General features: G+C 39.6%; 1 protein-coding gene across 1 annotated transcript in view; it reads right to left on the bottom strand.

The window, feature by feature from the left end:
- Window positions 1-7,966: 7,966 nt before the first annotated feature.
- XG (Xg glycoprotein (Xg blood group)) overlaps window positions 7,967-12,917 on the bottom strand; it is a 32,234-nt gene continuing 27,283 nt past the window's right edge. Inside the window, exons 6-7 of the mRNA XM_037734978.1 lie at window positions 12,491-12,607; window positions 7,967-8,887 (exon numbers count right to left, since the gene is read on the bottom strand). Of these exons, the coding sequence (XP_037590906.1) occupies window positions 8,871-8,887; window positions 12,491-12,607 (134 nt within the window). The 3' untranslated portion in view covers window positions 7,967-8,870. The remainder of the gene's footprint in view (window positions 8,888-12,490; window positions 12,608-12,917) is intronic.

Raw genomic sequence — 12,917 nt, 5'->3', positions numbered from 1 at the left:
AGCTAGTTCCGTTCTCTGGCAAGTCTGGTCTTCCGGACTCAGCCCCTGGAAAGCTGCCACTCTTCCTCACTTTACTCCTTCTCCTCTCCCCTTACCATGGGATCTTGTGAGCCTTTCTTCAACAGACACGCTCCTCTCTGCAGTTTTGTATGAAGTTCATAATTAGGCTTAGATCAAAGTTGTGGTGGAAGCCTTTGTAATTCTGAAGGAAGCAGCAAAGTCATTGAATGACAGCCCCAAGACTAACTTTTATGTTAAATGAAAAAAATGTTGCAGCCAATAGTAACTTTTTTGAATGTTCAATTCAGAAATGTTGCTGGGTGTCGCATGGCCCTGCTGAGAAACTGCATGCTATAAGATAGTGATGGCTACACAGTTTTTACCGTGATAAGCTAGTTTTATAGCTATGCACAAACTGACCGTGACTGAACCAGAACTGAGCACCATTTGAGAGATTCTCTTTGTACAGCTCTCAAATTCTGCAATTACTGTTTTGGCTTTTAAGCACCAGTTCCTGACGGGCACATGTAGGGGTGATAATACACTATACCTCCCCAGTCATGGCTGGAGCTCTAATTCTATCTTTGTAAACAACTCATTATCGCTGACATCTTTTTTTTGACGGGGTCTTGCTCTGTTATCTGAGCTTCAGTGCAGTGATGCAATCTGAGCTCACTGCTGCTTCAACCTCCCAGGCTCAAGCGATTCTCCTGCTTCAGCCTCCCAAGTGCTAGGATTACAGGTGTGTACTACCAAGCCCGGCTAATTATTTAACTCTTGATATGTTGCTCAGCTTGGTCCCAAACTCCAAGGCTCAAGTGATCGATCCACCTCAGCCTCCCAAGGTGCTGAGATTACAGGCATGAGCCACCACACCCAGCCAACATCCATTTTTATGTGTACATGTGTAAAGTATTTAAATTATTTTTAAAAACTGGGCAAGGTGGCTCGTACCTGTAATCCCAGCACTTTGGGAGGCCGAGGCGGGCAGATCAAATGAGGTCAGGAGCTCAAGACCAGCCTAGTCAATATGGTGGGTGAAACCCTGTCTCTACTAAAAATAAAAAAATTAGCCAGGCATGATGGTGCATGCCTGGAATCCTAGTTACTTAAAAGGCTGAGGCAGGAGAATTGCTTGAACCCAGGAGGCAGAGGTTGCAGTGAGCTGAAATCGTGCCACTGCACTCCAGCCTGAGCAACAGTGTAGGACTCCATCTCAAAATAAATAAATAAAATAAAATAAAATAAAATTAAAATAAATTATTTTAAAAGCATATTTTTCTCTTATTTTCCTAGTAAAATAAAAAGAATAATCCAATGGTATAGTTATTCTCTGTTACTCTTACTGGCAGTAGGCCTTCCTAATTAGAACATCATTTATTTCATTAGCTTTCTAAATCACTCTATTTTGATAGATTGATTTATCATTTTTGGGTGAAATAATAAATTATTCTTTATTTTGCACATGTAAAAGGATAACTTCTAAAATCAGATTAAATGGAGAAGGATTTAATTAAAGTAATCAATTTTTAAAAGATTGTAGGCATTTGTAATGCTCAAAATATCGATTTTTTTTTTTCATTTTCAGAGACAAGGTCTCCCTCTGTTCCTCAGGCTGGAGTGCAGTGGCACAATCATAGCTCACTGCAGCCTTGAACTTTCTGGGCCCAAGTGATCTTCCTGCCTCAACCTCCCAAGTAGCTAGGACTACAGGCACACACTAGTGCATCCAGCTAATTAAAAAAAAAAAATTGTAGAGATGGGGTCTTGCTCTGTTGCCCAGGCTGGTCTCCAACCTCTGGCTTCAAGTGATCCACCTATCTTGGCCTCCCAAAGTGCTGGGATTACAGACATGAGCCCCTGCACCCGGTCTGAAAAATCTAATTTTTAAGAGCTCTTTGGGGATATATGAATTATAGTGTGGTCACCCCTTTGTAAAATTTTTAGTATTTTAATTATTAAATTTAGTGGCAATTAATATCCAACACTCCCTCTTTTGTATTTTGATTATTTTGTGAAATTGTTATACAGCTTATTTTAAAAGAACTTTCATACTACAGACCTAAGAATAATATATTGAAAAAAATAAAATTTCTGAGGCTATAAGGCCCAAAGCTATAAGGCCTCCTTAATATATATTGTTTTTATTTTTACAGGAGACACACACACACACAAACACATATACATTTGCATTATATATATATTTCCCTTTATACGAAAAATTTTCTGATTAAAGCTTGAATGTCATTAGAATCACAAGATAACAGAAGTGTTCTCCTTGGCTAAACTAATGAGCCTAATTCCATTTGGATTTGTGCATCCCAATAATTTTTTTCTCTGTAGGTCTCATTTGCATAGAAATGTTACGAAATGAGATAAAATCCATGGTCCTCACCACAAAACATGACTTCTGCACAGAAAACATACAGTCGGAAAAGTCCGAACTCTTTAGCAAGTCCTCAAAGGCAACATGTGACATCTGTGAAGTCAAGAAGCAAGTGTCACCTTGACTCAAATGCCTCATGTAATTGCAGAATCCCTCACTTTATCCATTTGAAGGAAAACTCTCAACCCTGTGGTTTGGATCAATGAAGCCAAGCAGACAGGACAGCTGACACTTTTGCACGGTACTCTTAGACAATGTGTTTTAGATCTGTCAGATGGCATTAAAAAATCTCCTCTAGGTCTGAGTCTGATGTCAGAATGGTAAATTTCAGAAAAATATAAAAGCTGCTCACTTCTGACTGTTTTGAACGTCATAGCAGAAAATAATATCAGAATCTTGCCATCTGCTATTTCTACCAAAGTAAGGCAGCTTTCCAAATCTGGTGTCTCATCACAAGTTTATGGGCAAAAAGAATCTAATTTCTTTTTCTTCCTTCCTTCCTTCCTTCCTTCCTTCCTTCCTTCCTTCCTTCCCTCCTTCCCTCCTTCCCTCCTTCCCTCCTTCCCTCTTTCCCTCCTTCCTTCCTTCCTTCCTTCCTTCCTTCCTTNCCCTCCTTCCCTCCTTCCCTCTTTCCCTCCTTCCTTCCTTCCTTCCTTCCTTCCTTCCTTCCTTCCTTCCTTCCTTCCTTCCTTCCTTTCTTCCTTCCTTCTAACAGTCTCACTGTTGCCCAAGCTGGAGTGCAGTGATGCAATCATAGCTCACTATGATCTTGAATTCCTGAGTTCAAGTGATCCTCCCACGTAGCTGGGACTACAGGCGTGCACCACGAAACCCAGATAATTATTTAATCTTTATTAGAGATAGGGTCTCAGTATGTCGCCCAGGCTGGTCTTGAACTCCTAGGCTCAAGCAATCCCAAAGTGGTGAGATTACAGGTGTGATCAACTACGCCCAGCCTAATTTTTTGGAAAACTATACCCAAGCCACTAATTTTTGAAGGTGAGTTATATTACCTTCAAATGACTTGATTATCTGACATTTCTGACCATCTAAATGAACTTAATTGAAAAAAAATTGATGGCTATATGAAAATAGCATGTACCGAAAACATTGATGAATTCACAGCAAGAATTTGCTTTTGGTGAAAGAATTACATGGTTTGCTACAGATGGTTTTAGAATTTGAATCCTAAAGAAGAACTGTTGAAATGAACAGGACCATATCTGTGCACACATGAAGAGAAATGTTATTGTTTCAAAATACTCGAAAGGAAAAAGTTTGATGGTATTTGAAATCCACTGGCCCCGTCACAATACACTTCAACATGACATACGTCAATGAGTAAAATGGGAATACCTATGAGATTTAAGAGTCTCACTTAAGATGGCAATAAAAGATGGTGTGAATGAAAATTTCAATTTTCATAGCTGCATAAACTTTATTTCCCAGGAAGCCAATGGATGCAAAGAAAGACTGAGTGAATTTAATGAACACACACAAACAATGTTAGAAAACACTTGCTGAAGACAGAGATAAGGCTGACATTCTTGGAGATGATGTGGATGGTGAGCTCTTGCCATGAAAGCTAAAAGCATTAGAAGGTGGAGACTTGCTAGAAATCAGAAGGAATGTTGATGAAACTGATTTATGTGTTAAGATAAATGAGTCTTTAAAGTCTCTGGAAGAAAAAGCAACCAAATCTACATATAATTATCTGAAAGTGGATAAAATAGCAGTTGCACATACAGATTATATGAAAAGTCTCCAAAATGAACAAGTCAGAAAACACACACACAACTTGAAAGTCAAATTGGAAAATGTCTGCAGAAACATAAACTCTTAGTAAATTATACTCCTCCCATCAATATGGTGAAAGATAAGCAAATATTTAAGGTAAATTTATCCTGGAAAGAAGGAGGAGAATCTTTCCCAAGCAACTCAAAAGATCATCTATGCATTCAGGGAACTGAATGCCTATGGAATTCAAGCAAAAATTCGTCCAGCAAAAAATATTGGAAAGATCTATTATTCTTAGCAATTATTCTAAGAGGACAAAGCTTTTGTTGTTTGAAGACTTAATGAGAAAACTTGGGGACTTGGTTAACTTAAGAAAATGTATGTAACAGAAAAAAAAATTGAGGGGGAAATTAAATTTTCAAAAAGTATCTTTATGTTCTTGGTGTTCAAGTAAAGCAAGGATGGGGGGATGTGCAAAGGTTCTCACAGGAGTCCCAGGAATTCTCTGGATAACTGGAATCCTAAGAAAAATTTTAATTTAAATTATTCCTCAGATTTTTTTTTTTTTTTTGCATTCAAGAAACACAGGGAAAAGATTACTCCATTAGATCTACTGAGTCATGACAGCAATTTCTACCCAAATGCAAGACTGACTCACCATGGTGTTCCTCATGCTAGAAGACAACTTTTTGTGAAATAATGAAAGTATCTTTCAGCTTCAGAAATAGAGGTGACCCACCATTTGCCAGAGTGCAGTCACGTGACTTCACTTATCCACAAGAGATGCTGGGAAATGTAGTTCAGCTGGGGAACTATGCCCACAGCTCCATACACCAGAAATATAGCACTATTGAAACTATTAAGACAGATAGAAGGGATTTGGGTGGACAACATGTGCATTCTCTAGGACTCTGTGTTTTTAGTTAGGTTGAGCAGTCTTGACTTTATGGTCTTGACTTCCGAACTAATTCTTATATTTTTATTTTTATTTTTATTTTTAAGTTCCAGGGTACATGTGCAGGATGTGCAGGTTGTTACATAGGTAGACGTGTGCCATGGTGGTTTGCTGCATCTATCAACCCACCACCTAGGTATTAAGCCCAGCATGCATTAGCTATTTTTTCTGATGCTCTCTCTCCCCATCCAATCCCCCCACAGATCCCAGTGTGTGTTGTTCCCTTCCCTGTGTCCATGTGTTCTCATTGTTCAGCTCCCACTTATAAGTGAGAACATGAGATGTTTGGTCTTTTGTTTGTTTGTTTGTTTTTTCTTTGAGACAGAGTCTCACTCTGTCAGCCAGGCTGGAGTGCAGTGGTGTGATCTCCACTTACTGCAACCTTGACCTCTTGTGTTCAAGTGATTTTTGTGCCCCAGCCTACCAAGTAGCTGGAATTACAGTGGTGCACCATCATGCCTGTTTAATTTTTTGTATTTTTGATAGAGATGGGATTTCACCATGTTGGCCAGGCTGGTCTCAAACCCTTGACCTCAGGTGATCCACCCACCTTGGCCTCCCAAAGTGCTGGGATTACAGGCATGAGCCACTACACCCAACCTTCACACAATAAGTCTTATATCCTCAACACAGCTTGGAGAGGAAGACCCTCTTAGGATAACCTTCCTTGTTTTTCTCCCAAATGGGATGGCCATAGCCAAGAGAGGTTGTATAACTTGTGTAAGTCAGCACAGCTAGAAATTGAGAAACGAGGATGTGAATCTATAAATTGAGTCTCAGAGTCCAAAATTTAACCCTGACTAATCTTGCCTACTACTTCTATAGGCAAGCTAAATGAATTTCCCCATCATTTTTTTTAATTAGAGGAAAAATAAAAACATGTACACATCATGTGTTAATGTATGTATTCATTCCCTGGGGCTGCTATAGCAACGTATTGCAAACCGAGTGGCCTGAACAATGGACATTTGTTTATTCTTGCACAGTTCTGGCGCCGGAAGTCCAAAGCCAGGGTGTCTGCAGGGCTATGTTCCCTCTGAAGGCTCTAGGAAAGGATCTGTTCCAGGGTCCACTGCTTGCTTTGGGTAGTTCTTTGGCTTGTGGTAACATCACTCCAATCTTCCCACAGCATTCTCCTTATGTGACTACCTGTATCCAAATCCCACGTTCTTATAAAGACATCAGGCATATGGGATTAGGGACCCACCTTACTCCAGTATGATCTCATTTCAATAAAGTAATTACTTCTGCAACAGCCTTATTTTCAATAAAGCCACATTCTGAGATGTCAGGGGTTAGGACTTCAACATATGAATCTGAGGGGACATAATTCAACTCATATCAGTGTGTCAGTACTGTGTGTGTGTGTGTGTGTGTGTGTGTGTGTGTGTGTGTGTGTAACTGCATATTCCAATTCCAGTAGTCAAAGGTGAATCAGCAGAATCATACTTTCCTCTTTCCTACAACTAGAACAATTTCATATAATGGTTTATACTTGGGCAAAAAAAAAGTTGCTATTTTTAAGTCTGTGTAGAAAACATTAAAAACATTTTCTTTCCTCTAGCTTATTTTATTTTAATAATAAGTTGACAGTTTTGGGAGAGTCAAAAGTTGTACGTAGATTTTCAACGGTTTCAAAAGCCACACTTGCCTCCTCTTTGTGGGGACTTGACTGCATCTTATGGTAAATGGATAAATATCTTTGTGCTGGAATGAAGAGAAGCCATGACTAATTAGGAAATAAAAAGTTATGAAGAAAGTAATAAGGACGATAAATTGAATGAATGTATTATTTACTAAGCGGAAGTGGTCTTCACACTGAGGAGACTGAGGGTTGGTCCTGCTGCCTCAGCAATGGCAGAGCCAGAAGAAAATTCACGTATAGGTGGACCTATTCAGTTCAGCCCTGTGTTCAAGGATCAACTGTACAATCAAGGACATGGCATTTTATTAAGGCTTTTCTCATCTGTTCAATTATCACCTTCTCAGCATGAAAAGAATACCCTAAAGGTGGTCTTCATGACCCCACAAAGAGAGGTTCCCCCAAGCAATCATTATTCAAACATTTTCATTTTAAGTGGGTTGAACATTACCCTTGCCACCCAGGTGAGTTTTATCTTATTATTAGGTAATGCTGTGTATTTCATATGTTCATAATCTATCTGGAGCTTTAAGAGATTTGTTGCATATTATCCACAGCTATGAAGGTTCATAATTTTGGGGCCACTTCTACAGCTGTTTCATAAAATTTATTTGTGAAATATAGAAAAAACTATGCAACAATCAAATCCAGTATTTTTTCTCTTACCTTTATTTAAAATGATTAAAAATGGTGTATGACAGTTTAGAAAATGGAATGGATTAAAGGCTAAAAATGTTTAGATTCCATTTAAGTAGGTATGTGTGTGTGTATGTAACTAAAAACACAAAGACTTTTTCACAAGAATTTAATTAAGCTCATGTTGAAATTCTTATAGAGAAAATAGTAACTAAGCATCAGACGTCACCATTTCTACAAGAGAACTTCTACAAGAATTAAAAAGTGTTGCAGGAGCGAATGCTGAAATAGGAAATATGGGCTATCTTCAAATTGCACAAGTTACGCATGAATCCACAATTTGAGACACACAACTCTGAGTTACCTAATGTGAATTATTAGTTGAAGGTATTTCACAAATTGGGGAGCTCTTTCAAGTGGTTTTCACTTTCAACCTTCTCTCTTTGAAGACCCCAATTCATAATGATGAGCACAAAGCATGAACACTGGAAATTTTTTATGGGTCCTGTATGTACACTCCAGACTGTACATGAATGTCTTAATCTTTGGTTCTGATATTTAGGGCAAAATCTGAATGTGTTATGAACATTAACCTTAGTTTAATCAAGCCATCCTTTTCCCTCTGCCCACAAGTGTTTCTAAAAGAGAAGCAAATAGCTAGCATACTTCTTGAATGCCTAAGGATTTAAGACTTCCTACTCTGGTGAATTGAAAAAGTTTAAAGCAAGGAAAGCAATGTTGTTGCCTTAGGAACTAGTACTTACAGAATTTCAAAGACTGAAAATACTTCTGATAATCGCCATTTCTGTCTCCTATGTGCCAAAACACATCAAAACTATATGATTTCCCGGGAAAAATTATCCCAGGATTTCCCCCAGATGGTTTTAACATAAGTCGTTTTGCACTGAACATTTCAAAATGCAGACTTATTTTCTCAGGTAATAATAGCTTTATGTGCAGATACATCAGAGCTGAAAGGAGGTTCAAACCTTGCTTGTGGGTATCAGAAATAATTCATACCCACTTCATTAGCAATAATGAATGCTCAATGATTTTTGACATCACTGAAGAATTCAGCATAGGTCCAGCATCCTTGGAACCTCAACAGTATTCTTCACCTCCCAGAAGCTGATAACATCCCCTCCCTACTGCTTACTGCTTTGTCACATCACCATGGTTAATCATGTGTGTGTTACTGCACCATGAAGTACCTGAAGTTTTCAGAACAGAGAGCCACAGTCTCTCTGTGTGAATGAATGACAAACCAAGAGAGAAAGCAATTTTTTTTTTTTTTTACAATGCAGGGTCTAGCTGCCTAACTTATCTTTATAACCACATCACATCCAATGAGTTGGGAATTCTTAGTGAGGCAGCTCACATACTTCACACAGAAGAAAACACACTTTAGCTCATCAAATTGTGTCAAGAATAAAAGGAAATTTCTATAACAGTGATAAACAGGGTTCTTGTTTTGGTTGAGCTTTTCTCAAAGTAATCAGGGGATCTTAACATCTTCAGACATTTTCTGGTTCTGAAAGGAAGATTGGAAACAAATGTCATCGTGGGGACAAAAAAGTCTATTAAAAAAAGAAAAAGAAAACCAAGATCCAACTATATGCTGTTACAGAAGACGTGCTCTAGATTTAGAAGAGGGAAGTAGATTAGAACAGAAAGAAATGAAGCAGAAATGGGCCAGGCACCATAGCTCATGCCTGTAATCCCAGCACTTTGGGAGGCCGTGGTGGGTACATCATGAGGTCAGGAGTTTGAGACCAGCCTGGCCAAGATGGTGAAACCCCGTCTCTACTAAAAACACAAAAATTAGCTGAGTGTGGTGGCACATGCCTGTAATCCCAGCTACTTAGAAGGCTGAGGCAAGAGAATTGCTTGAACGTGGGAGGCGGAGGTTGCAGTGAGCCGAGATCGTGCCACTGCACTCCAGCCTGGGCAACAGAGCGAGACTCCATCTCAAAAAAAAAAAAAAAAAAAAAAAAAAAAAAAAAAAAAGAAAAATTCTAACAAAAAAAAAAAAAAAAAAAGCAGATATGAAGTTGTACATCTTAAATATATACCCTGTTTGTCTATTACACCTTAAGAAAGCTAGAACAATGAAAAATCTATTTTAAAAAAAGAAAACCAAGAGCCAACTATGTGCTGTCTACATGAGACTTGCTTTAGATTCAGCAGAAGGAAATAGATTAGAACAGAAATAAATGATGCAGAAATGAAGTTGTACATCTTAAATATATACAATGTTTATCTCTCAACTATACATTAGCAAACCTGGAAAAATTAAAAATAAAAAGTATTTTAAAACTGTTAAAATCGTATCTGCAAACAAATATTAGTTTTCAAAACATTGTTTTGTTAAGGATTTTGATGATCTTAAATGAACTGCATAACTTTCTTTTTGGTTAAAACTACTCTTTGTAGAAACTTCTTTTTTTGAATATGGCCTCACTGGTCTTTATAACTTCTGAAGTGGTATTGTTATTTGCTCCACTTTACAAAATAAAAGCAAAGTATGATTTTTTTTTTTTTTTTTTTGAGACGGAGTTTCGCTCTTGTTACCCAGGCTGGAGTGCAATGGCGCGATCTCGGCTCACTGTAACCTCCGCCTCCCGGGTTCAAGCAATTCTCCTGCCTCAGCCTCCCGAGTAGCTGGGACTACAGGCACTCGCCACCATGCCCAGCTAATTTTTGTATTTTTAGTAGAGAAGGGCTTTCACCATGTTGGCTAGGATGGTCTCGATCTCTTGACCTCATGATGCACTCGCCTCGGCCTCCCAAAGCGCTGGGATTATAGGCATGACACACCACGCCCGGTCCAAAGTATGACTCTTAAAAGTCCACATCAAGTGACAGACATCTGCTGCCATCTATGTAGCTCCATTACTACAACCCTTTCTCTAGAAACTGTGCAGGCCTCAGTGTATGGCCTCAGCATGGATACAGTTCCGCAGGCTGTGCACTGCACTACATCACCATGGAGATGGTTAGTATACCATGCACATCATCCTCTAGGAGAGAGAAAATTAATGACTCAACTAAGGAAAGATGGACAGCTGGGTACCATTGGAGTGAAGTTTGCAGATCCCTAAGCCCCATTTGGTACCAAACCCATACATAGTGCTGCCATACACATATTTCCTACATAGTATAAAGGTTTTATAGCCAGTGAGGTGACATAGGCCCCGGATCCACATAAAAGTCACTGCTCACCTTGAAGAGATTCCCCTAACCTCATCTCACTCTGTCTGCATCCTCCTCCGTTTTGATCTCTTTAAGGAACTTTAAGCGAGGGGAAGTTAAACTTGGTGCTTGGAAATACTTGGTAAAGGTAACATTGACGTACAACGGAGAAATCAGACAAAATACTTACCAGGTAGCCAAAAGGCATGAAAGAGCTTCAAGGCATTACATCTCTTTAGCAAAAACGTGCTTCCACCTCAGATAAATGGGGCAGGCATGGTCCACATTTTCAAAACTACACCTGTTTCAGAAACTCAACTGGCCCCGTTCCAATAAAGCTTTATTTACATTAACAGACAGCTGGCCTGCAGGCTGTAGTTTGAAGATTTGATTTTCCTTTTAAAACACTGCACTAAAATATATTTGTCTTGATTATTGAGTTTGTGGATGAACCCTGGCCCCTGTGGGGACATTTTGTGCTTGTGGAGATGGGTACCTCTCTCTGCTCACTCAATTTCAGCCCTTGATTAACAAAGGCTTAGGAATCACTGCCACAGATGCTACTGAAATTAACATGTGGTGTCTCGTTAATGATGGCTGCCATGTCAGGTGAAAGAGTGTTGTCACTGAACCCAAGAATCTGCTCTCAGGTTGCCAGGGAAATAAGGCTGTTTTTCAGAAACTCAGTTTACTCTCAAAATTTCAGGACAGGGTGTAATGTAGACGGAGGCTCACTCCAAACGGAGGTTCATTAGCTAATGGTTGATACTGCCCATTCACCAGCAGAGGGAGCGCATGGGAAGGTTTTAGGATTTTTTGAAGCCAAATGCACATTCTGAAGAAAACATCTTAGGAATGAACTTCCCTTTCTAGTTTCCTTCCGGGACACAAAGAAGGTATGAGTTACAGGGCCCTGGGCAAACTCCAGACAGATTCTGATGTGGGTGGCGTAAGGTTTAAACCAAACCTGCAGAGACCCTCAGTTAAAGATTTGAGTCACTCTTTTGGCTATAACGCATCTCTCTACCTCCTCTGACTGTTGTTTCCGAGATTGCTTTATGGTATTCTCTGCTCTCGAGTCCGAAGTGATTCTTCAGACCCAGGAGTGTGGAGCCAACATTGAATCAGGAAACCACAGCAGATCGTTCTTTCCCCGATGGTCTGAGCACAGCTTCGGAATTCCACAGACAGGCTTATAATTTAGTGTTCTGTATTTTTCTTTGTGGGTGGGGTCTGTGCAAAACATTCATATTCAACCCAGATATTTTTCCTGATATTTCCTGACTCACCTGTGATGAAAGTTTCACTGAATACAAAACAAAACGGAACTATATTTGTCTAGTTAAATCAACCGTCATGCTTATAAACTTTTTTTTTGTTGGTTCTTTTTCTTTCCTTTTTTTCTCCCCCTGTTTTACATGAGACAGATAATGTGCCAATGTCATTGTAACAAGGTTTAGAGGAAGGTACAGCTCACACATGACCATGAAACCCAATTGCAGGCCGGGCACGGTGGCTCATGCCCGTAATCCCAGCACTTTGGGAGGCCGGGGAGGGCAGATTACTTGAGGTCAGGAGTTCAGTAAGAGCCTGGCCAACATGGTGGAACCCCTCTCTACTAAAAATACAAAAATTAGCCAGGCGTGGTGACGCACACCTATAGTCCCAGCTCTTTGGGAGGCTGAGGCAGGAGAATCTCTTGAACCTGGAACGTGGAGGTTGCAGTGAGCTGAGATTGTGCCACTGCACTCCAGCCTGGGCAACAAAGTGAAACTCCATCTCAAAAAAACTGAAAATAAATTTTTAAAAACCACATTATTTGTCAAGTTATGTATATTGAACTTAACCAGAAATAACCTTACTAGTGACAGACATCAGAAAGTAATTTTTTAAAAAAATCAGGCTTAATAACAAGGAAAACAATGTTTAGAGCAAAACTTACCATGGGTCCTGAAACAATTTCTCCTATTGTTTAGTTTGAAATAACTGGCTGCTGCTCCCAGCAGTGTCACCACCACCACGGATACAATGGGAGACACGATTTTTGCTACCATATTGCCTGCAGGAGTGGAGAAAATGCAAGCTCATTGAGAAAAACACTGCAGGCAGGAATACTGCTTCAATATTAGGTTGGTGCAAAAGTTATTGTGGTTTTCGCCGTTGAAAGCAATAGCAAAAATTGCAATAACTTTTGCATCGATCTAATAACTTCTCCATCATATCTCTTCCCATCCTTGTGTCCACAGAAAAGAGAAAGTTAATTTTTAAAAATAAACAAAAGAGAGGCCGGGCGCGGTGGCTCAAACCTGTAATCCCAGCACTTTGGGAGGCCGAGGCGGGTGGATCACGAGGTCAAGAGATCGAGACCA

The sequence above is a fragment of the Cebus imitator genome, unplaced genomic scaffold, assembly GCF_001604975.1.
Source record: "Cebus imitator isolate Cc_AM_T3 unplaced genomic scaffold, Cebus_imitator-1.0 Scaffold699, whole genome shotgun sequence".
Classification (NCBI taxonomy): domain Eukaryota; kingdom Metazoa; phylum Chordata; class Mammalia; order Primates; family Cebidae; genus Cebus; species Cebus imitator.
Note: the sequence above shows the minus strand (reverse complement) of the source record. Positions and strands in the feature narration are given on the sequence as shown.